Source organism: Schistocerca americana, chromosome X, assembly GCF_021461395.2.
Source record: "Schistocerca americana isolate TAMUIC-IGC-003095 chromosome X, iqSchAmer2.1, whole genome shotgun sequence".
Classification (NCBI taxonomy): domain Eukaryota; kingdom Metazoa; phylum Arthropoda; class Insecta; order Orthoptera; family Acrididae; genus Schistocerca; species Schistocerca americana.
The window spans coordinates 329,539,043-329,563,886 of record NC_060130.1 but is presented as its reverse complement, the minus strand read 5'-3'; the positions used below and the strand labels follow the sequence as shown (position 1 = coordinate 329,563,886).

Genomic DNA, 24,844 nt, shown 5'->3' with positions numbered 1-24,844 from the left:
GCTGGTGTGCATCCAGACAGTACAATGTCATATAAATAGATTTCACATGAAGAAATCTTAACTGTTAACTGCTCCAAAAATCTAGCAGAAGCTGATGCATTGCCAAATGGGAGGCAATGGAACTGGTATAAACCCAAGTGCACATTACTGAGTGAGGTGGTGCAGTGGTTATCACACAGGACTCGCATTCAGAAGGACAACAGTTCATATCCATGTTTGGCCATCCAGATTTAGGTTTTCAGTGATTTCCCTAAATGGCTCCGGACAAATCCTGGGATGGTTCCTCTGAAAGGGCATTTCTGCTTTCATTCCCCATCCTTAACACAATCCGATCTTGTGCTCCATCTCTAATGACCTCAATGTCAATAGGACATTAAACCCCATCTTTATTCCTTCCCTCCTTCCAAGTGCACATTATACATGAAGAACTGTTAGGACTGCATATTCAGGAGTAAGTGCAAGTATGGTATGCCTCTTGCAAGTCAGTTTTGGAGAAGAAGTGATCCTGTCCCAAACTGGTCCTTCAGTTTGTCGGACTGAGGCATCCCTGTGTGTGGGTTTACTGAAGATTTAAGGTGTGCAAATAGCCGTAAACCACCTGACACCTTTTTAATAACTACCGGGGAATGCTCAATGACTTTCTGAAATCGGGTCAGTAACACGACTGTCATGCCATCATCTCAGTTCTTGAGCAACCTGACATGAATGGCAAGTTGCACATTATCTTTTGAAGTTACGTTTACCTTGAAATCTTTAGCTTGTTACCGAACGTCTTGAAATAGATTTCTTTAATTTGCACACAATTCATTAACACAGTCGACACAATAACATTGGTGTCCATTGTCCAGAATATCCATATCAAACAAATCAATTGAGTCCAGACCAGAAATGTGTGGGCTGTCCTGCGAACACAAGACAAGAAATTACTCAGTTTTAGTAACATTACAAAGTGTTGCAGGCAGGCTGCCCATGCCCAGTACTGGAATATTCTGACCATTGTCTACTGACAGAGGGGCATTAGGCTGCAGTAGCCATGGGTATCTAAAAATTAATAAGTTTTTATGTTCAGAAACATGGAATAATCTGTAATTGTAGTTTCACAGAAAGATGTGACACGTGCAAATGCACATATAGTTCATTTTTCTGGCATTGAATCACTTGTGAATGTTCTCTTTATTTGAAGGGTGAGCCACTGATTGTGTCTCCTGCACTGGTTCAGCTGATACTACATTTACTTCTGTTGAGGAACATTGTCAACTAGAGTCTGACTGTCGCCTAGCATTGTGGTTTTTCAAATAAACTGTTTTAATGTGTCTACACTTGCCAAAGGAAAAGCACTTTGCCTCCGTGCACTGTTTATGGTCGTATTCTGTGAAGCACTGCGGGCACAACATCCTTGTATTAGACTGCAAATGGGCACGTGCACAGCGTGACTGACTGTTTTTAACACTTTGCTTTGTCTGCCACTTGATTCCTGACTGAATAGAGAATTGAGTGCATGTAGAACTTTGAACTGCAGAAATGCCTGGAGCCTCTAAATCTACCTCTGGTACATCTACATTGTTCTGAGACTCAATGATAGAAAGCACAGTTTCTAAATCAGGATTCGGTATCTTCAAAATAGCAGAGTGTATACTCACGTCTGATACATCTTGGGTAACTGCACCATGGAGCATGATGTAAATATAGCACAGTCCATATGAACACTTAAATTTGCAGTGTCTGATAAGACCTTCTTGATCCATGACCCATTGTTTATTTGTCTGAGGAGGTTGCTCCCTGAACCTAAAAAACTTGTCTCTGTAAGCTGCTTCATGCACCTTAGTGCAAAGTACTCACCTAACTTTTGAAGTAACAACTCATAATCAGCATCCTCTGGCCACAAGTCCAGGAACAGCTTTTTACACAACCTAAACACTTCAGAACCCACATTAGAAAGGAAATAAGCTTTGTGCCTGCTATGCCATAGGCAGAGAAATGTGCTTCAAATTTGAGCACAACAGCCGGCCCAGTCCTCTTGCTAGCCATGAAATTCTCAGAATTTGGGTGCAGATGTAGTTTGTTGAGGTGCAGCTGTTGTTGCTGCTCTGCAGCAGTTGCTGAATCTATTGCCCCTGTATGTGAACCATATGTGTCAGAAGGAAGTACTTGTGGTGGCAAAGACATGATAATTCAGTAAACCAATGATGTCTCCCTTGTTGGCGGAAGAACATAGCACTGTAGGTTCAAAATCCTAATCACCATGGATGAGTCACTGCTTGGAGATAGGAACAGACAGTCCAAAAATAGTAAATAATGGTGACACAATCTTAACTAAAATATATTTATTCTGCAAGACACTTAAACTGTGAGGAGGGTGCAGCCGTGAGTGGGTCATTACAGCAATACACTGTTCAGAAGTTGTAGTGTACAGGTCACTGACAACTGTCCAATAATATGCAGAGTCTTTTTGCATGGAATAGATGGATTGTACTGAGTCCACTGTAGCTTGTCCTTCCATAGCTACAAGAAGTCTCAACTATTTTGAAGATAATCACAGGACAAAATTTTTCAGGTATAAATATGACTTCTATGTCCAATAGGGAGGACTCCCCATGGAGTCACCCATAAGTGGCCTGCTGGCTAACATCTTCCTTGACCACCTTGAAATCAAAATCTTTGAAGAAATAATAAAACCAAACCAGTACAAAGGAATATGTTGGTATCACTATGGCTTTTTTTCACAGAAACAACTGGGGTCACAAGTGCCCAGGTAGCATTATATTGATGACATACATTGCTTGATGAATGAAACACATGACCAGATGCTACAGTTATGCAGAGACATCAGTACTGCTCACACAAAAATCTACTTCACCCTTGAAACTGAAAGAGAGAGCAAAATATATTTCCTAGACGTCACAACAGAAAACACATCAGAAAACTGACACAGTTCACACACACAACAGAGAATAAACAAGGCATAAAAGATGAAGACATGGTGCACCATAACCTTTGACTGCAAAATAACACTCAGAATGGGAAACATCATGAGGAAACACAGTATAACTGTGACATGTAAAACAAACAATACTGTGCAGAAAAGATTAAAAAAGCCTAACACTGCAACAACTGCAAACATTGTGATTCAGTATACATTGAACAGACATGTAAAAAACCCCCAGGGGGCCCACGGTTCTTTCGTGAGTTCATGCTTGGCGCACTTGGGGCCCTGAGCTATTGCAGCTCATTCTTCATTCCCTGGCTGCATTTCTTTCTCCCTGCCTCCGCCCTTCCTATCCCTGCTCCTTCCCTGTTGCAACCTCCTTCCCCTCTCTTGGTGTTCTGATTTATATCGACCTGCCTAGTCCCCTGGTTTCCTGTATTGGTTGCAATTTTGTTCCTTTTGCCTGGTGGTTTTTCAAAATTTCCTGTTTTTAATGTGAGCCATATGGAGAAGAACTCCCTCCCTAGCATCTACAGTGTGGATTCTTCTACCCCCTCCCTCCCCCTCCCCCTCCCCACTGTAGCCCCCTTCCACCCTGCTAGGTCACCCGCACGTGTAGCCAGTCCGTGTGGTGGGGCTGTTATGTATCCATATGGCTAAGCCCCCTGACAACACAGGGATCACACTACTTACACCTGAGCTGTTCCCTCCCCGTGTTTGCCAAGGAGTGATTCCTTGTCTTCTTGGAGCATCGGAACTCCCGGCAACAGCCGCTGTGCCAGATGGTCCTTGTTGTGGCTGGGTGGCGCCCATGGGGAGAGCCCCTGGTCGGAGTGGGTGGATGCTTGGCACATGAAGTGTATCAAGCTGCAAAAATCTGGCCGTTCTCACATGGCCGCCTCTTCAAATGGTGAAGGATCCTTAAACACTGCCTTGTATGACCTGGTAGCCTTCTCTTCCCTGGCTACCCCATGGGAGGAGAGCCATGCTCACCGTCTTGGGTTGAAACCCTTTCTCCATCACCTCGTCAGTACTAGGACGAATGGAGTCACTTTCACTGCCACAAAGCCATTGTTTTTCGTGGAAAATATCAAGGACAAGTTTGGTGAAGTGGAGTCTATTAGTAAGATGTGGCCGGGCTCCCTGTTGATCGAAGCTTCTTCTGCCACCCAATCTACAGCTCTTTGTGACTGTGATTGTCTTGGCAATGTTCCAGTGTCTATCACTCCTCGCCAATCTCTGAATATGGTCCACGGCATCGTTTTTCATAGGGAACTCATCCTGCAAACTGATGAGGAACTCCAGGCTAATCTGGAGTGGCATGGTGTTAGTTTTATTTGATGTGTGCAGAAGGGTCGCAAAGATGCAAAGACAACCGCACTGATACTGGTGGCTTCATTCTGGCTTTTGAGGGGGATGCCCTCCCAGAGAAGGTCAAGAGTATGTGCTACAGATGTGATGTGAAGCCGTACATCCCTCCACCTGTTCGGTGCTTGCGTTTTGGGCATATGTCTTCCCGTTGTACGGCAGACCCTTTGTGTGGTGATTGTGGCCACCCAGTCCACAAGGGAAGCCCTTGTGTTCCACCACCTGTGAACGTCAACTGTGCTGACCAGTACTTCCCTCGCTCACCTGATTTCCCAGCTTACAAGAGAGAAAAGAAGATACCAGAATACAAGTCCCTGGTTCGCCTGTCTTACACTGAGGCTCACCAAAAGTATGAGAGACTCCATCCAATGTCACTATCTTCAACTTTTACCTCTGTTACTTCCTTTCCTCTTCCTCCTCCTCCCTCGTCCTTACCCCAGACCCACCCCACTCTCCCCTCCACCTCACCCCCCCCCCCCCCCCCCCGGCGGGTTCGGGGGTAAGAATAGGCCCGCGGTATTCCTGCCTGTCGTAAGAGGCGACTAAAAGGAGTCTCAAACGTTTCGGCCTTATGTGATGGTCCCCTCTCGGGTTTGACCTCCATCTATCTAAATTATTCCGAAGAGCGAGCCAATTGGGGAAGGGCGCCTTACATGGTGCACTGTATCCTTCGTGCAATTAGACCTTTAGCCGTCTTTCTCGTCGTTGCAATGGTGTCCCGCTCGTTTTCGATCTCTTGGGCGATTACCACGCTGCACTCTGCGGTGTTTCTTTTAACTGCGACGACGACCTTGGCCGTTTTTGCACCTAAGATCCAGCACGGTAGCCAGTCCGTTGTGGTGGGGCCGCCATGTACCCTCTTGGTTGTAGCCCCCTGACAACACAGGGATCGCTCTACTGATGCCTGCGCCGTTAACTTCCCATGTATGCCAAGGAGTAGATGCCCATCGCCCTGGGGCATCGGGACTCCCGGCAATGGCCATCCTGCCAGGTGGCCTTTGCTGTGGCTGGGTGGCGCCCGTGGGGAGGGCCCTTGGTCGGAGTAGGTGGCATCAGGGCGGATGACCCGCAATGAAGCGTGGTACATCATCTCTCGCTGGTGGCCAGCCGTCAGCAGTCTCTAAGCGTTCCAAGGCTCACTACAAGGCTAATGTGTATGACCCCAAATCGTTCCCCTCCCTGGCCACACCATGGGAGGAACGAAGGGCTATGACTGAGAGCGAAAGATACTCGCCCCGGTATCTCGTCTGTACCAGAGCTGACGGGGAATCTTTTATGTCCGTGAAGCCTCAGTTCTTTGTAGAGCATTTAGAGGACAAGTTTGGGGAGGTGGAGGGCTTGTCCAAGATGCGGTCCAGATCGGTGTTGATCAAAACGGCATCCTCCGCCCAGTCGCAGGCCTTGCTCGCTTGTACTAAGCTGGGGGATGTCTCTGTCACTATCACGCCCCATAAGAGTCTGAACATGGTCCAGGGCATTATCTTTCACAGGGATCTCCTTTTACAGTCCGACGACGAGCTGCGCGCCAACTTGGAGCGCCGAGGTGTCCATTTCGTCCGGCGCGTCCACCTGGGTCCGAGGGATCGTCAAGTTGCCACTGGTGCCTTCATCTTGGCCTTCGAGGGTGACACGTTACCTGAGAAGGTCAAGGTGATGGTGTACCGTTGTGATGTCAAGCCGTATATCCCTCCCCCGATGCGGTGCTTCAAGTGTTGGAAGTTCGGCCACATGTCTTCACGCTGTGCGTCCGACCTCGTCTGTCGCGATTGCGGTCGACCTTCCCATCCTGATCATCCCTGTGCGCCGCCTCCAATCTGTGTGAACTGTGGTGCGCACCATCCGCCTTGCTCGCCAGACTGTCCGATTCTGCAGAAGGAGCGGAAGATCATGGAAATTAAGACTCTCGACCGCCTGACGTACACTGAGGCGAAGCGGAAATATGATCGGCTTCATCCAGTGCGCATGACAGCTTCTTATGCCGCAACTGTCACTCCTTCTACACTTACATCCGCTCCAGTCAGCTCTCAGAGTCGAAGTCCCACACCTGCCCCCTTGATGGTGGGGGGCACTAAACCTCCTGTTGCTCCTGCTCCATCTCCTTCAGGAGCAACACCCCCCCAACCATCAGGGACATCAGTCCCCCCTTCCCAGCCGGAGAAGCGTAAGACTTCTTCGGCTACTCTCGTAAGGAAGGGGTCCCTTGGGGACCTCCCTTCCCAAGTTCCGTCCGGTACAAAGGCCGACAGCTGCAAGTGGCTTAAACAACCGCCGGTCCCTGGTCGTAGGGACACACGGTCGTCGTCTGTCCCTGCGACCGACCCAGTTGCGCCCTCCCAGCCTGCGCCATCAAAGGCACAGCGCGAAAAGCAGAAGAAGAAGAAACTCCCCAAGGCTACCGACATTGCGGTGGCACCCATTCCACCGCTTCCTACAAGCTCTGCGTCTGAGGATGAGGACATGGATCTCGCCGGTCCCTCGGATGCAGTAGATGGCTGTTGTCCAGGCGGTGACTCAGTAGCAGCAGGGGCCCCGGAGGCGTAATCTGCCTCCCCAGTCCCTTCACGCCTTTCCCATCCATGGCTAATAACATCCTCCAGTGGAACTGAAGCGGTTTCTTCCACCATCTAGCTGAGCTCCGCCACCTTATCAGCCGTCATCCTTTCCTTTGCATTGCTCTGCAGGAAACTTGGTTTCCAGCAATGCGAACCCCCGCCCTCCGTGGCTATCGGGGTTATTTTAAGAACCAGGCAGCTTATGCAAGGGTGTCTGGTGGCGTCTGCATATATGTCCTGAACTCTCTTCACAGCGAGTTTGTACCTCTACAAACAGCTTTAGAGGCTGTCGCTGTTCGGGTGTGGACGCCACAGGCTATCACCGTCTGCAGTATTTACCTTCCACCTGATGGTACTGTCGCGCAGCATGTCCTGGCTGCTCTGATAGCACAACTGCCGCCCCCTTTTTTGCTGCTGGGCGATTTCAATGCCCACAACCCTCTATGGGGTGGGACTGTCTGCGATGATCGTGGTCGGGCCGTGGAGCATGTGTTGGCTCAGCTCGACCTTAGCCTCTTAAACACCGGTGCTCCCACGCATTTCAGTGTGGCCCATGGCTCGTTCTCGGCCATCGATCTCTCTATTTGCAGCCCTGGACTTGTCCCATCCCTCCACTGGAGGGTGCATCCTGACTTGTGTGGTAGTGACCATTTTCCCATCTATTTGTCACTGCCACAGTGTCATTCTTCTGGGCGCTTGCCCCGCTGGGCTCTCCGCAGGGCTGACTGGCCAGCTTTTACTTCCGCTGTAACCATTGCGTCTCCCCCACAGGGTGACATTGACGAGCTGGTCCGTGTTTTCACCACGTCCATCATTTCAGCGGCCGAGGCTGCCATCCCCCGTTCCTCTGGCCTCCCTCGGCGGAAGGCTGTCCCCTGGTGGTCGCCGGAGATTGCTGAGGCTATTCGCGACCGTAGGCGGGCTCTCCAGCGTCATAGGCGGCACCCGTCTCTGGAGACCCTCATCGCCTTTAAGAGGCTCCGTGCCTTCGCCCGTCGTCTTATTGCACGGCGTAAGCAGGAGTGCTGGGAGAGGTACGTCTCCTCCCTGGGCTCCCGTGTCTCATCCTCGCACGTGTGGTCCCGGATCCGGCGGATTTATGGCTCCCAGACCCCTGTGGGTGTCCCTGGGCTCTCCTTGGACGGCGCTGTCTGCACAGACGCTGCCGCCATTGCTGAACGGCTAGCCGCGCACTTTGCTCAGAGCTCTGCGACTGCATCCTATCCCCCCGCCTTTCGCTCTCTAAAGGAGCGAGCCGAGCGGACGCCGTTCTCATTCCACACGCGTCATTATGAAACATACAATGCTCCTTTCAGCGAGAGGGAACTCCTCGCTGCCCTCGCCGATTGCCCTGATACAGCACCAGGACCGGACTGCATCCACGCGCAGATGCTGAAGCATCTCTCCAGGGACTGCCAGAGACACATCCTCACCATCTTTAACCGCATTTGGAGCGAGGGCGTGTTCCCGTCGCAATGGCGAGAGGGTCTTATTGTCCCCATCTTGAAGCCCGGTGCGGACCCACTGGCGGTGGACAGCTATCGTCCCATTACCCTCACCAACGTTTTGTGCAAATTGCTCGAACGTATGGTGGGGCGGCGTTTGTGTTGGGTCCTTGAGTCGCGCGGTCTCCTCGCTCCATCCCAGGGTGGCTTCCGTCGGGGCCGGTCTGCAGTGGACAATTTGGTGCAGCTGGAATCTGCTGTCCGTACGGCTTTTTCCCGACGTCAGCATCTTGTTGCTGTATTTTTCGATCTGCGGAAGGCGTATGACACCACATGGAGGCATCACATCCTCGCCACGTTGCATGGGTGGGGTCTTCGTGGTCGGCTCCCGGCTTTTGTTCAAAGCTTTTTATTGCGCCGCTCTTTCCGGGTGCAAGTCGGTGCCACCTCTAGTTCCTCTTATATACAGGAAAATGGGGTCCCGCAGGGCTCGGTGTTGAGCGTCTCCTTATTTTTAGTGGCCATTAATGGTTTGGCTGCAGCAGTGGGGTCGTCGGTGTCTCCTTCTTTGTATGCCGACGACTTCTGCATCTCATTTAGCTCCACTACTACGGGAGTCGCCGAACGCAGGCTGCAAGTAGCCGTTCGCAAGGCAGCATCATGGGCTCTGACTCATGGTTTTCAGTTCTCTGCTGCCAAGACTCGGGTTATGCACTTCTGCAGGCGTCGGACGGTCCACCCTCAACCTGAACTTTCCCTCGACGGCCAACTGCTTGAAGTGGTGGACACTTGCCGCTTCTTGGGACTCGTGTTTGTTGCCCGGCTCACATGGGTTCCTCATATTACTCAGCTGAAGCAAAAATGCTGGCGGCACCTCAACGCCCTCCGCTGCCTTAGCCACACGTCTTGGGGTGCGGATCGCTGCACGCTGCTGCGATTGTACAGAGCCCTTGTGCAGTCTCGGCTTGATTATGGGAGCCTGGCCTATGGGTCTGCATCACCCTCAGTGTTGAAGTTGTTAGACCCCATACACCACTGTGGGGTCCGGCTTGCAACTGGCGCTTTTCGTACGAGCCCCGTGGATAGTCTACTGGTGGAGGCCGGGGTTCCCCCGCTGCGGATTCGCCGCCATCGACTGCTCGCCGACTATGCTGTCCACGTGCATTGCTCGCCAGGCCATCCCAATTGTCGCCTGCTTTTCCCTGCCATGGTCCTCCATCTGCCCGAACGGCGACCTAGGTCTGGGCTTTCCGTCGCTGTCCGCGTTCAGTCCCTGCTGTCGGAATTGGGTTTATTCCCTCTTCCGCCTCCCTTCCGGGTCCGTGCACCCACGCCTCCCTGGTGTTTGTCCCGGCCGGCCGTCCGTCTGGACTTGGCACAGGGACCCAAGGACTCGGTTCCGCCTGTGGCCCTCCGTCGCCGTTTTCTTGCTCTCCTCGCCTCATTTTCGGACTGTGAGACTGTCTACACTGATGGTTCCCTGGTTGATGGTCGCACTGCCTACTCTTTTGCTCATGCTGCTCATGTTGAGCAGCGTTCCTTGCCGGCTGGCTGCAGTATTTTTACTGCAGAGCTGGTGGCCATATTGCGCGCTCTTGAGCATATGCGTTTCTGCTCAGGTAGGTCCGTCGTGATCTGCAGTGACTCCCTGAGCAGCCTTCAGGCCATCGATCGCTGCTATCCCTCCTCTCCTCTGGTGTCCTCCATTCAGGAGACTGTTTCCGCCATTGCCCGTTCTGGTCGTTCGGTGGTCTTGGTTTGGACGCCCGGTCATGTTGGCATCCCAGGGAACGAACGTGTAGACAGGCTGGCCAAAGGGGCGATCGACGCCCCGGCTTTGGAGGTCGGCCTTACGGCTCGCGACCAGCAGATGGTGTTGCGCCGTAAGCTGATTGGGATGTGGGCTGCTGAGTGGCGTGGCGTGACAGCCCCGAATAAACTGCGGGCTGTCAAGGGGACGACCGATGTGTGGCGTTCCTCCCTGCGGGCTTCTCGCAGGGACTCGGTAGTCCTGTGTCGGCTGCGCATCGGCCATACATACCTGACGCACGGCCATCTGTTGCGTCAGGAGGATCCCCCCTTGTGTCGGTGTGGGTCCCGGCTGACGGTCGGCCACATTTTGCTGGAGTGTCCTCGACTGCGCACACTCCGGCAATCTTTTAATCTCCCGGGCACTTTGGCTTTGGTTTTATCCGACGATGCCTCCATGGCTGACAATGTTTTACATTTTATCCGTAGTAGTCGTTTTTATGGTTCGATTTAGGGAGGTCGTGCGCCTTTCCCTTTCTGTGTCTTTTGTCCTTGTGTCTGTTGCTGTTCTGGTGTGCCGTCAGATGGTTGACTCTTTCCCTTTTTTTCCTCATGGTCAGTCAACCAGTCTCCGGCCATCCTCCTTTCTTCTGTTTCTTTCTGTCTGGTGTTCCTCTGTCCTGTTCTTGTCTGTAGTGTTTGTTGCTGCATTTGTGTTCTTTTCGCGCCTGGGGGGACGTCTCCTTCCCCTTTGGTTTTTATCTGCTCCGTAGATTTTCGGCTCGCCTGAGTTTGGAATGGGGGACTGATGACCTTCGCTGTTTAGTCCCCCTTAAACATACCAACAACCACCAACAACCAACAACCACCTCACCTGCAGTTCCCACGACCTCCCATCAGGGAGTCACTCCCCCTCCCTGGCCGAAGAAGTGCCCCTCTTCTTTGGCATCTGCCGGTTATCAGGCTCCCTCCCAGGAACCCTCTCCCTGGCATCTCTCAGACCAGAAGACTCTCACCACCACTCAGCCACGAGGCGCACCATCTGTGCACCCCAAGTTCGCCTACTCTCTTTTGGTCCCTAATCTTGCAGACACCTGTACTCTCCGTGTCCTGCCCTCCTCCACCTCAGAAAGAGATGAAGAAGAAACATAAATCCCATGACAAGGTGCCCCCAGTGCCCCTGGAAGTGCCAACTCCCCTCTCGCAACCTGAGTCTGGCATATTATTTATGGATATCACCCCATCCTTGTTGGTTACAACTACTGACAAGGTGACATGACCTCCTCCTTAGCTCCTTGATGCCTACCTTTGACTCACGTCACACGATCATCCACTGGAACTGCAACGGATACTATCGTCACCTACCGGAAATTCAACATCTTGTCTCCTCTTATTCTGAGTTACGTCTTGTTCTCCAAGAAACGCATTTCCGTGATGACCACTCTCCAACTTTCTGTGGTTATCAGATGTTCTGCCAGAACTGTGCTGGCCCTGGGATAACATCTGGTGGGGTTTGCACTTTGGTTCACTCCGATGTCCTTAGTGACTGGATCCCCCTATATACCACCTTGAAAGTGATAGCGATTAGAGTGCAAACGTCTCTGGCAATCACCCTTTGCAATGTCTACCTCTCTCCAGGTCGGTCACTTGCTTATGTTGCACTATCTACCTTAATCCAGCAAGTCCCTCCCCCGTTTCTCCTCCTTGGGGATTTCAATGCCCACCATCCATTGTGGGGAGTGTCACTTCAACAGGTCAGGGTATCATAATCAACCAACTTATCATGGACTTCGATTTGTCTCCCCCTCAACAATGTCTCCCTTACCCACTTCAGTGCCGCTCATAGCATCCATCTTCTCAGCTATCGATCTCACGATCTCCACCCCTGCCCTCATGGCTTCCCTACATTGGTCATCCCTTGATGACCTTTGTGACAGTGACCACTTTCCAGTGACACTGTCATTCCCCTGCTGCCGCCAGGCAGACAGGCCCCTACATTGGGTATTCCACAGGGCTAATTGGCCTTTATACATGTCAGCTGGCCTCTTTGACACCTCCCTCTCGAATTCCATTGATGCAGTCGTGCAAGGCACCTCTGCTGCTCTTTGTCATGCTGCTGGCACTGCTGTCCCCCTACCTACAGGGGCCCCTTAGTCATCGGCCGGTACCGTGGTGGACCAAGGACATAGCAGTCACTGTCCAGGACTGCTGACGGGCACTGCAGTGATTTAAGTGACACCCCTCCCAGACCAACCTCACTTCTAAGTGTCTCCGAGCTAAGGCTAGTTACCTTATTAAGCAGAGTAAAAGGGAATGCTGGGAGCACTATGTTTCCTTCCTGGAGACATATGACTCTTTATCACGGGTGTGGTCAAAGTTCCGTAGCGTTCTGGGCCGCCAGCAACAGTCAGTTGTCCAGGGTCTGAACCTCCAAGGAGCTGTGTGCAGTGATTCATTGGTCCTGACGGAACACCTTGCAACACACTTTGTGGTGACATCGTCATCTGCTTCTTACCCTCCTACCTTTCTCCAGCAGTAACACAGAGTTGAACATAACCCCCTCCATTTCATCCTGCACCATGTTAAGGCCTATAATGTACCTTTTCCTGAATGGGAATTAAGCAGGCTCTTAGCTCTTCATGAGACACAGCACAGGACCAGATTCCATTCACAATCAGGTGATTCAACACTTGGACATTCCCCAGAGGCAGCAGCTCCTCAGGGTTTTCAATCACATCTGGCTCACGGGTGCTTTTCTGTCACTATGGTGAGACAGTATAGTTATCCCGGTCCTTAAGCCTGGGAAAAACCCAATTCTCTAGACAGCAACCGCTCCATTAGCCTTATGAATGTGCTTTGTAAACTGCTCAAAAGGATGGTCAACTCCAGATTTTGTGGGGTACTCGAGTCCCAGGGCCTTTTGTCACCATATCAGTGTGGCTTCCGGGCAGGGCGATTTCCAACTGACCATCCACTCTGATTGGAATCAACCATCTGACAGGCTTTTACTCACCACTGGCACCTTGTCGCAGTTTTCTTTGCCCTATGTTAGGGGTAGGACATGGCTTGACGCCATCACATTTTGGTTACCCTCCATGACTGGGGCTTCCATGGTTGCCTTCTGATTTTTATCCGCGAGTTTTTATCTTACCGGATCTTCCGGGTTCGAGTTGGCACTTCACTCAGCACCCCTCAGATTCAGGAAAATGGTATCCCACAGGGTTCTGTGCTAAGTGTCACACTCTTCCTCATTGCCATAAATGGGCTTGTGACCTCTGTTGGACCTCTGTTTACCCCGGCATTGTACATTGACGATTTTTGCATCTGGTGCAGCTCCCACTCGGTGGCATCTGCTGAGTGCCAGTTCCAAGGCGCCATCTGACTGGCCTCTGTGTGGGCCACCACCCATGGCTTACAGTTTTCCCCCTCCAAAATGTAGGTTATGCATTTTTGTCATCGACTCACAGTACACACTGATCCAGAACTTTATTTAGGCAACCAGCTCCTCGATGTTGTAGCACAGTCCCGTTTCGTGGGCCTTATTTTTCATAACAAGCTGATATGGCTGCCCCACATTCATCACCTAAAGGCTACGTGCATGTGGAAGCCTAATGCTCTCCACCTCCCAGCCCACACATCTGGGGGTGCAGACCTTTCCACTCTTCTCCATCTTTACCGTGCTCTGTTCTTGTCCAGACTCGATTATGGTAATCTGTTTTATGGCTCACCAGCTCCTTCCAGTTTGAAACTCCGTGACCATGTCCATCATTGTGGGGTGCCTCTGGCTATTGGTGCCTTTCGCACTAGTCCTGTTGATAGTTTCCTCACGGAAGCAAGGATTCCCCCTTTACACATCTGACGACCCACCCCCATAATGTGGTTGTGGTGCCAGACTGACAAGATCTCAACCATTCATGCTAAGTATAGTTTTCCTGCTTCCTTAAATTTAATATTAGCAGATGATCCACAGATGGTTGACCTGGTCCTCGGTTTCCTCCGTGAAAGTGGTTTTTGTAGTAGCCACCAGAAAGATCGCGGGAGGCGCACATTGGCACGGCGCGTCACGGACGGTAGTTGCCGCAAGTAGAGTCCCGTCCACCAGAGGGCATGCGAGAATTCGGACGCGACCTCTGCCGGTATGACAGCAACAACAACAACAACAACAACAACTACTCCGACAGCACGGGCCGTGCCCAGTCAGTTAACATCGGGCATGCCTATTACACAGTCCCGGTCTACGCTAAGTGAAGTGCGACGTAAACGTGAACAGTGTTACTACACAATTGGCGACGAGTAGGGTCGTTCTTTCTCGTGTTGCGTCATTGTTCCGGTTTCGCAGCTTCTCCACGGCATGGAGGATTTGGTGCAAGTTTTGGTTGCACAGCAGACGGAACTCATGGCCACCATGAAACAAGTGCTTCCGCCGTTGCTCTCCACGCCGTCTGCTCCGGCGCCATTCCCTCCTCCCTTTCCCCCGTATGACGAGATGGCGGAGGATTGGGACGCATATGCCTTTGGCAGCATTTCCAGGCGTTTCATGTTGCAGATGCGGAGGTATGTCGTGCTCTCTTCTTGTCTTGGATGTATCCCTCGCTGTATCAAGTTTTGCGGCAGCTAGCGCCATTGCAGGAACCCTCATCCTTGTCTTTTGACGCATTGTGTTCATTGCTGTCTTCATATTATCGCCGCCGCACACATGTTGTGGCAGCTAGGGTCGAGTTCTATCAATGCAAGAAACAGCCCCATCAGTCTTACCGGGCGTGGGCCGCTACCCTGCACGGTCTTACTCGCAAGTGTCATTTTGTCACGGAGCAGTCGCGAGAGTCGTACGCCCACGTTATTGTACGCGACGTCATTGTTCGTTCGGCCCCTGATAGGGAGGTCCGGCAACGGGCCCTGCAGTTAGAAAACCCTTCCCTCGAGGAAGTCCTGTCTATTGCTCAATCGTATGAAGTCTCTCACGCAGCAGGTCAACAGCTGGAAGCGTGGTGCGACGTCGCGGAGGTTCAGGGCAGCGTGGCCGCGTCCACTGTGTCAGGGGTGGACGACATGCGAGCGGTACAATCCGGCCGCTCCCGCACGGCGCGTAAGCAGAATTCCGGCCGCCGGCCCCTGTTGCCGTCCTGTGCGTCGTGCTATATACATCATGATCGGTCAGAGTGCCCCCGGCGTTGGGCCGTTTGTTCTCAAATGTAATAGAAAAGGTCACATTGCTAAAGTTTGCCGCTCAGCCTCAAAAGAATTGAAGGAAGCAGGTACTGAGGACATGGACGTTGACATTCAGGAAGTTTCATCGGGCCAGGCTCCCGACGCATCGGCACGCAAACTCTTTATCGAGGTGTCGGTTCGGTCACGCCGGTTACAACTGAAAGTCGATACGGGCGCGGCAGTTTCCTTGTTGAATCCACAAACTTATTCCAACCTTGGATCGCCCCCGTTGGTGCCAGTTTACCGGCGTCTACGTGGTTATGGTAAACAGTTCATTCCCCTACTGGGTCAATTCACTTCCGACGTGACTTACAAATCAGTCACTCGGCCTATTACTTTTGTTGTTGTCCGTGATGTGAGCTCAGCTAACCTTTTTGTCCTGGATGCCTTTCAAGCTTTCGGTTTTTCTATCGCTGACACCATACAGTTGGTCTCCGAAGACGTTCCCTACCAATCGTAGGAATCTTTGATCTCCGATTTTCCAGATATTTTTGAGGAGGGCCTGGGGCGTGTTTCAGATTTTGAAGCTCACTTAACGTTGAAGGCTTCGGCTCGCCCGCGTTTTCTACGCGCGAGGCAGATCCCCTTGGCTCTCCGCCCTCAGGTAAAGGAAGAGCTAGACCGGCTGACAGCCCTAGGGGTCGTTCTTCCCATTTCTTCCAGTGAGTGGGCTTCGCCCCTCGTTATTGTAAGGAAGCCCTCGGGAAAATTACGTCTTTGTGGCGATTTCAAGGCCACCATTAATTCACAATTGGTGGTGGGCACCTATCCTTTGCCTCGTGCTGATGAATTGTTCTCCGGTGTGGCGGGAGGCCAATATTTTTCAAAAATCGATCTGTCGGAGGCTTATCATCAGATACCACTTGATGAGGACTCCAAACGGTTGGCGGTCGTCAACCACCACGTTTGGCCTTTACCAATACCAGCGGTTGGCCTTTGGAATATCCAGTGCCCCGGCGATATTCCAGCGTTATCTTGAGCATATAACGTCGACAATTCCTCATTGTATTAATTACCTGGATGACATAATTGTCACAGGCCGCAGCACGAAGGAACACTTGCACAACCTTCGCACCCTCTTTCTCAAATTGAGGTCTGTGGGCTTGCATTGCAACCTGCATAAGTCAACCTTCTTTCAACCATCCATTGAGTATATGGGCTACACCATCTCTCGGCACGGTATCCAGCCACTAGACAGTTTGGTCCAAGGTATCGTCAACCTTCCTCGGCCCACTTCGCTGAAAGAGTTACAAGCTTTTTTAGGCAAGATAGCCTATTACCACCGGTTCATTCCCAGGGCTTCCACTATAGCCCACCCCCTGTACTGCCTTCTGCACAAGGGTGTTCCTTTTGATTGCTCACCTGCATGCGAGCGAGCGTTCACCTCGTTGAAGGGCCTCCTCACGTCAGCCCCTTGTTTGGCTTCTTTTGATCCCCATAAGCCGTTGGTCCTGGCTACAGACGCTTCGCAGTATGGGGTGGGGGAGGTCCTGGCCCATCGCAATGCAGATGGTTCCGAGCAACCACTGGCGTTTGCATCTAAAACGCTTAGTCCCGCACAGGCCCATTGCTCCCAGGTGGAAAAAGAGGCTTTGGCGATTGTCTACACTGTTACCAAGTTTCACCCTATCTTGTATGGCACGAAGTTTCAGTTAGTCACTGACCATAAGCCGTTAATATCGTTATTTGGCCCTGCCTCTCAGTTTCCGGATAGGGCGGCCGACAGACTACAGCGCTGGGCCTTGTTCGTCCCTAAGTACCATTATGACATTCATTTTCACCCTACAGGACAGCATGCCAACGCCGACGCTCTTTTCCATCTTCCGGTGGGCCCGGATCCTACGTTCGATCGAGAGGAGATTATGTGTTTTCATTTGGATGAGGCGTCCCGCCAAGCGGTTGATGGCTTCCCGATCACTAGTTCTCGAGTCGCCAGGGAAACGACAGCTGACCCGGTTCTCCAGCAAGTAGTTCGCCTCATTCACCAGGGGTGGTCATCCCGCCCTCCGGGCCGGGCCTCGGACCCTCTTCGTAATTATTTTCTTCTACGGGACCGCCTCTCGGTCTTGGAAGGCATTCTCCTTCTGGCTACCGATGATACAGCTCCTCGCGTGGTTGTTCCTGCAAGTTTACGAAGGGAGGTCCTCACGTTATTACATGCGGGGCACTGGGGTGTTTCCCATACTAAAACCTTGGCTCGCAGACATGTGTACTGGCCGGGTATTGACAGAGAAATTGAGCACATGGTGGCCGCCTGTTCCCAGTGTGCAAGCCAACAAGCATCTCCCAGGGCAGCGTTCTCTTCATGGCCGCCGGCAAGCCAAGCATGGGAATGTGTTCACATCGATTTTGCGGGCCCATTTCTCAATGGCTTTTGGCTCATTGTCATTGATGCTTATTCCCGATTCCCATATGTGGTTCGCTGCTCCTCAACCACTTCAGAAGTTGCAATCCAGGCACTAGCAAAAATCTTTTCTGTGGAAGGTCTGCCAATCACCCTGGTCTCGGACAATGGACCGCAGTTTATTTCGCAGACCTTCCAGGATTTTTGTAAGCGCTTCGGTATTCGGCACGTTTGCTCTCCCCCCTTCCATCCACAATCGAATGGGGAAGCCGAGCGCATGTTGCGCACATTTAAGACGCAGATGAAAAAGTATGTGCACGAATTTCCTGCGGAGGAAGCATTGATGTTTTTGTTGACATCATACCGGACCACACCAATGGGAGAACGCAGCCCCGCAGAGCTCCTCCATGGGCGTCAACCTAGGACTCTGCTGCACCTCCTCCGGCCTGGTCCTCGCCAGTCTTCACAAAACGGAGTACCTGGCTTTCCACTGGGTATGTCAGTCTGGGCCCGTGGGTTTGGTCGCAATCCACGTTGGATACCAGCTGTGGTCCTGCGCCGAAATGGCCGCCGGCTCTGTACCTTGCAGTCGGGGGACCGGGTGGTACGTCGTCACCAAAATCAGCTCCGTCCATGTTCGGGCGCACACCCTCCGACCTCTCGGACACCCTCTTCCCCATTGCCGGCACCTGTGTTGGTTTCACAGGGGACGTTACCTCCTCTCCCTGCTGTGCCTCTGCCGCACTGCGATGGTTCTCAGCCTTGGCAGCCTCCAGTAGCTCCAGCACCGGCATCACCATCGTTCGAGATGCCACAGCGAGAGCCGGCCCCCCTAGCAGGCCCGGTTTCTCAGGAGGTTGGTTCACCTGTGGTCGTCCCTTCCCCTTCGTCCCCGCCACTGGGTCTTGCCCCTCCCGGGGTGGAACAGGATCCGGAGTTCGACAGCTTGTCGCCCGTTCTGTCCCGGGCTCCGGTTGTGGGACGACGGGGGCCTCTTCGTGTGGGTCACTTCCAGCCGTATTCGAAGGTTCCGGCTCGAGGGTTGGCAGATCCCCTCGACTCCGGCCATCCAATGGATGTGGAGGTCATCGCTCCTGCCCGACGCTCCACCTTCCGACGCAGTGGATCACAGTGGCTTCACCCCCTGAAGGAGGAGGAGTTTAGTAGCCACCAGAAAGATCGCGGGAGGCGCACATTGGCATGGCGCGTCACGGACGGTAGTTGCCGCAAGTAGAGTCCCGTCCACCAGAGGGCACGCGAGAATTCGGACGCGACCTCTGCCGGCATGACAGCAACAACAACAACAACTACTCCGACAGCACGGGCCGTGCCCAGTCAGTTAAGCATGCCTAGGACACAGTCCCGGTCTACGCTAAGTGAAGTGCGACTTAAACATGAACAGTGTTACTACAGTTTTTATTTCCAGATATAAGGTTCTCCGTTAGTCTTGGAGCAGGGGCTGGTTGGTTGTGCTTGGGACTCCTTTTGCAGTCTTCACGGTCTGTGACCCCATGACTGCCCCCCCCCCCCCCCCTTTTTGTCAAGTTTTTAGATTTGGTCTCACCTTTTATGCTTTTACTGTGTGTGTTTAATGTTCATTCTTTTATAATTTGACTCCTCTGACTGAATCCGTTCACTTTTAGTGGACCCTCTTTCATATGTAACCCACTTTGGTATCATGGGACTGATGACCTCACCATTTGGTCCCATACTCTCTCAATCAATCAGACATGTAGAAATTTCAGGGTAAGATACTTAGAATATTTAAGAACACTGAAAATTGGCAGCACACATTGCATTTTTACAGACCATCTCATTGAAAACAACCACCACCCCTGTGGCATAGAAACAGACCCCCAAATCCTAAAACATCAGTAACCATCTGTACCCATCTTTAACAACAGCAGAAAATTACCACATTCAGAAAGCTATCACACAGGGCGAAAAAGTTATCAGTGACCAAACAGTACTAAGTAACAAAATACTTTCAACACTTTTTTGTAATATGTGAACTTTCACAGCCGGAAATGTCACAGTTAATAAAATGTTGTGGGCTATTATGCCATGGCCAAATGGATTTCACTTTAAAACCTGACGTTTCGTCCCCATCTGTGGAGGACATTTTCAAGGGGGCTCGTAGCTTTGTTGAATGTCTGATTCACACCCTGGCTTGCTACTAATTACGCAAAATTCTGCTTCCGTGGAGTGGCATGACGTCACAAGTTTTGAATATGCGAGCACAATCGGCCATTGTTGACTGCCGTCATCTACTGTTGCTATCATTCCATGGTGAAAGACTGGTACACATCTTGTTCAGCACCGGAATTCAAATGTCATTCAATTTCTCCTGACTGCATAAGAAAAATCCTCAAAAAGCAGAACATTGTGGTAATCTACACACCTACACGGAAGATACAAGATCACCTAAAGTCGTCGAAGGATGCTCGCCAACCACTGGAAAAAGCTAGAATTTGTAGGATTCCATGTAGTTGTGGGGAGGTGTACGTTGGTACTACAAAAAGAACTGTCAAAAAACAACTTGAAGAGCTCAAGGGCAATTGCAGAAGAGGGGAGATTGACAGATAAGCTGTTGCAGAACGTGCCTTACAGCCAGGAGACCATCACATTCATTTTGATAAGACTCAAGTACTGGCAGCTACAAGCGGATACCATGAAAGGCTACACAGAGAGGTCATAGAGATTGCAGAACAGCCCAGGAATTTCAATAGGAAGAAGGAGGGCACGAAATTGAATGACATTTAGATTCCGGCGCTGAAAATGATGTGTACACCTTCCCACAACTACATGGAATCCTATAAATTCCAACTTATTCCAGTGGAATGATAGCAACAATGAATGACAGCAGTCAGAAACAGCCAATTGTGCTTGTGTATTCAAAACATGTGACTTCACACCACTGCACAGAAGCTTGTCAAAGCGGAGTTTTGCTGTAGTCAGTAGTGATCCAGGGTGTGAATTGGGGACATTCAACAAAGCTATGATCCCCCTTGAAAATGTCCTCTGTAGATGGGGAAGGAACATCAAGTTTATAAGTGAAATCCATTCAACCATGGCATAATAGCCTGGAATATTTTGTTAATTAATTAATCTGAACAAATTATCAGGCAACACAAAATAACACACACAAACATATATATATATCTCTGATGTATCATATTTCTTAACCTAAAAATAACCTGTATGTAAGTATTTCAGGAAAACAATAAAAAACAAAACCACTGAGGATGACACAGTTGTGATGAAACAAAACAATAATTTGTGTACTTGCAAAAAGGCAGACCCATCCTTAATTCATTATTATTTTTCTGCAAGCATGAGAACTGAGCTCAAAACTCCAATATGATAGTAAAATTTCTGTTTTGGACATATTGGAAACTTAATTTTGAAAATCATATTTACTTTACCAAAAGCACTCCAAACTATTTTTGCTCATCTGTTAATTTCTTTTTCCTGTCCATCCAATCACTGTCTTCAGCTGCTCTAACGGAAAAAACATAACCTGAGTTTAGTACTTCATTGCTAATTTGCACTGTATTCTTTTGATATGTTGATTACATGTTATTTTAGTGCTTTTATAATTGATTTGTTTGTGTACTTATGCCCCTTGCCCTATTTAATTCTTTCTTTAGTTGTTGAAGTCCCTCTGCATTAAAAGCAAACTATTCAACTTTATCCTCAAAAGGAAATTAGGTAGTATACAATCCATTAACACATACCTGTGCGTACTAATGTGGTTTCTGAAGAGTGCATGTACACCAATAATCATAACATACATTTAACACAATAAGATAAGGTGAATGTATGCAAACAGTAATAACATGATAACTGAGCGTGAGCACCACGTGGCAGGGTTTAAATAGGCACTCGACATGGCGGGCTGTATCAGTTCACAGTATTACTCTTTTGTGGTACAGTCTCATGACAACACACTGCTAAAGCACACAGCTTTCAAGTGTGCATACATTACTCCATTCCTCTTCCCTTCCTCTTCACAAGATGTCCATGGTGTCTTCCCCCCGGAGGCTAAGACATGGATAACATGCTGATAGTGGAGCGCATGGTCGGAAGTACTTGGGGCGCAAGCAGTGTCGCAGGCCGCCTTCTCGTGTCAACCCATACGGTAGGGTGACATCAGCATGAGTTCCATATCTACATCAGGTCCAGGATCTGGTGGTGGTAGTACCCCCGCTGTTGGCAGTGTAGGCGGAGGAGATGGCTCCGGTGCGGATGGTAGCTGCATCAGTACTGGTAGCAGTACTGGAGAAGCTACACCAGTGGCCACCGGTGCTGGGGGACCCCTCATGTCATGGTAGGGACCCAGGACCCAGCCACATCAGGTGATTCATTGAGTGGCACGGACTGCCGTGGCAACATTGACATCTCGGCCGGGGCTGCCCGGTCATCCATGAGCAGGTATAACTAGTCGTAATGACATGGACAGAGACCCTTCCCCATATGAACATGACAGAGATGGCATCAGGAGATGACGGCGGGAATCCAATTTGGACGACGACCAGACAGCCATCCCAGGCTGGAAACAGGACGCCAGCTGCACGTGTTGGCATCTCTGGCCAGGCTACAGGAGATGCACGAACGACCAGGGTCACACCCATGGAGCAGTGCGGTGGGGCTGTTGGTTGCATAATGGCATGAACTGATAGGAACACAGAAATTGATCCAAGGCAACGTTGGATGGGGATCGAGTGGCATACTTTTCCACTTGCATTTTTAATCTTCTAACTAACCTTTCAGCCTCACCATTGGACTGTAGAGGGAAGGGCAGGGCAAAAATGTGGCAAATCCCAAGGATGTTGCAGGAGGAGGCAAACTCCTGTGACACAAACTGATGGCTGTTATCAGAGACCAACATTGCGGGAGTCCTGTGATGGAAAAAATTTCTTACAGGGCTGCCACGGTGTCAGAGGCCAAAGTTGACAGGCAATGAACAACATATGGGAACCAAGAGAATGCACCAATTACTATTAGCCAGTATACATTAAGAAAAGAGCCAGCAAAATCGATGTGGAGACAGTCCCAGGCTTGCGAAGGTTGGAGGCACGGAGACAACGTTGCCCACGGGGCGGCTTGCTGTGATGCACATTGAGAACATGCTGTAACCAAACAAGTGATGTCGCTGTCCAAACCAGGCCAAAAAACATGACAATGGGCTAATGCCTTATTGTGTGACAACCCCCAGAAATCAGCATGCAGCAATTGCAGGATATCCAAACGGAGAGCCGAGGGAACCACTATGTGAGGAGTTGAATAGTCCATATCAAGTAGTAGAACACCATCAGTGATAGAGAAATGATGCCAAAACACATAGTAGTTATGGAGGGGGGTGGATCCCTGTGATGGAGGCACCGTAGTCTAGCCATGTTATAGGCAATGTATCACTTACTGTAAAATCAGATCAGTAGCACTACAGGACTGGCCAGAAGATGGGAGAGCATGTCGGCATTTGCGCGTTTAGCTGTGGGGTGGAAGTGTATCTTGTAGTTGTACCAGGAGATGAACAGCCCTAATGTGGGAGGCGACTACTGCTTTGTCTGGCAATGATGCTGCGGGGTTAAACAGCAAAACTAAAGGCTTTTGATCTATGATGAGATGGAATTTTACATCATGCAGGAAAACATGAAACTTCTTTAAGGCATGAATTTGTGAATATTTAGTCTGAAATGGATTAAGCATCTTAGACACATATGCAATAGGCCACATGGAGCCATCAGAATATATATGAGCTAACACCTCCCCCACCCCATGCTGGGACGCATTTGTTGGTAACATTAACTGTTGACCCAATTGGTAGGTTATGAGGCAAGGTGCAGATTGTAACGTCAACTTCATTTTGGAAAACGCTGTTTCACATGCATGTGACCAGTGGAAAGACGTTATCTTATGCACCAAGTCATGTAATGATTGTACAACCTATGCTGACCCTGTAAATAACGGATAATAATAGGCAAACTTACCTAAAAAAAACCTTGAGTTCCGTGACTGACATAGGACGCTGAAGAACCACAACAGCAGAGACATACTGACGAAGGGGTTTGATACCAGCACTAGAAACCTCATACTCATGATAAAGAATAGAAGGCTGAAAGAAGCAGCACTTTTCCAAACTGCATTTTAACTCGGGCCTGTAACATCTCAATAAGCAGCAGTGAACATGCTGTCTAAAATATCCAAATTATTTCTTTATTGGCCGTCATATCTGAATAAAAAAAAAACTGTTTTGTATGACACACATCAAGACGTGGGGTTAGGTCAGCCTGCTGTGTTCCTAAGGACAAAAAAGATAACACCAAATCAATGATAGGGTTTGCAGAGAAAGGTTTAGCAAGCTGTAGTTACTGAAACAAACAATTCAGCAGTGGCACATGTCCTGGCAGGCAATGGACTCTGAAGAAGTGACAAGTGACTAACATACCTCCAGAGGCACAATTTCTCTTTCTCTTTCTCTCTCTCAAATTTCAAATAGTTTATGGGTGACATATTATTGGGAACACAAATGAAGTAGTGCATAATAACAGACAGCAAAATTTAAATAATTAGTTCCTGAAGAAGAAGTACTATATGCCATTAAATTCTAAATTTGGCAGTCTCAGCCTGTTACAACAATTTTAGCTCCTGCTGAATGGAAACTGACTTCCAGCATTGCTCGTAGTGTAGGCAGTTGATTAGTTTATTCGTAGTATGTTCAGCAAGATGCTATTTTTTCTCACTGGATTTTGTAGCAAAAATGAAACTGTTAAGGATTTGTGGTGTTTCTCATACTTAATATTGAACTTTGTAGGAACAGTGTCACTGTATCTGAAAATACTAGATGGAATCATGTTCATACTCAGGCTTTCAATGTAAATTATGTGCATTTTGTTGTTTATAGGAACTACATAGAAAATTGCTGGAAGCATACAGTAAAATCTGTGATGGTGATTTTTCAAAATTACCAAATGATAATTATATATATACCTACATTGGTTACCATATTGATGAGGCTGAAATGTGGGATTTATACTCCAACCTTTATATAAGTTTACCTTTTGTCCAAGCAAAGTTGAAAGTCACTGGACCAGGTGACCTGCTTCTGGACTACAGAAAATATAGGATTAACATAGATAAAGAGGTAAGTAAGTAAAAGTTGGCAGTCTTAACTTAAAATGCAGCAATTTTTGAAAATTATTAACTATAAATATGAATTATGCTAACTTGAAAAAGTAGAGATCATGAG

The 24,844-nt window shown here is 49.8% G+C and overlaps 1 protein-coding gene across 1 annotated transcript in view; it reads left to right on the top strand.

The window, feature by feature from the left end:
* Positions 1–24,844, top strand: part of LOC124556834 (apoptotic protease-activating factor 1) — a 285,519-nt gene that overhangs the window by 91,146 nt on the left and 169,529 nt on the right. Inside the window, exon 9 of the mRNA XM_047130851.1 lies at positions 24,500–24,739. Within this exon, the coding sequence (XP_046986807.1) occupies positions 24,500–24,739 (240 nt within the window). The remainder of the gene's footprint in view (positions 1–24,499; positions 24,740–24,844) is intronic.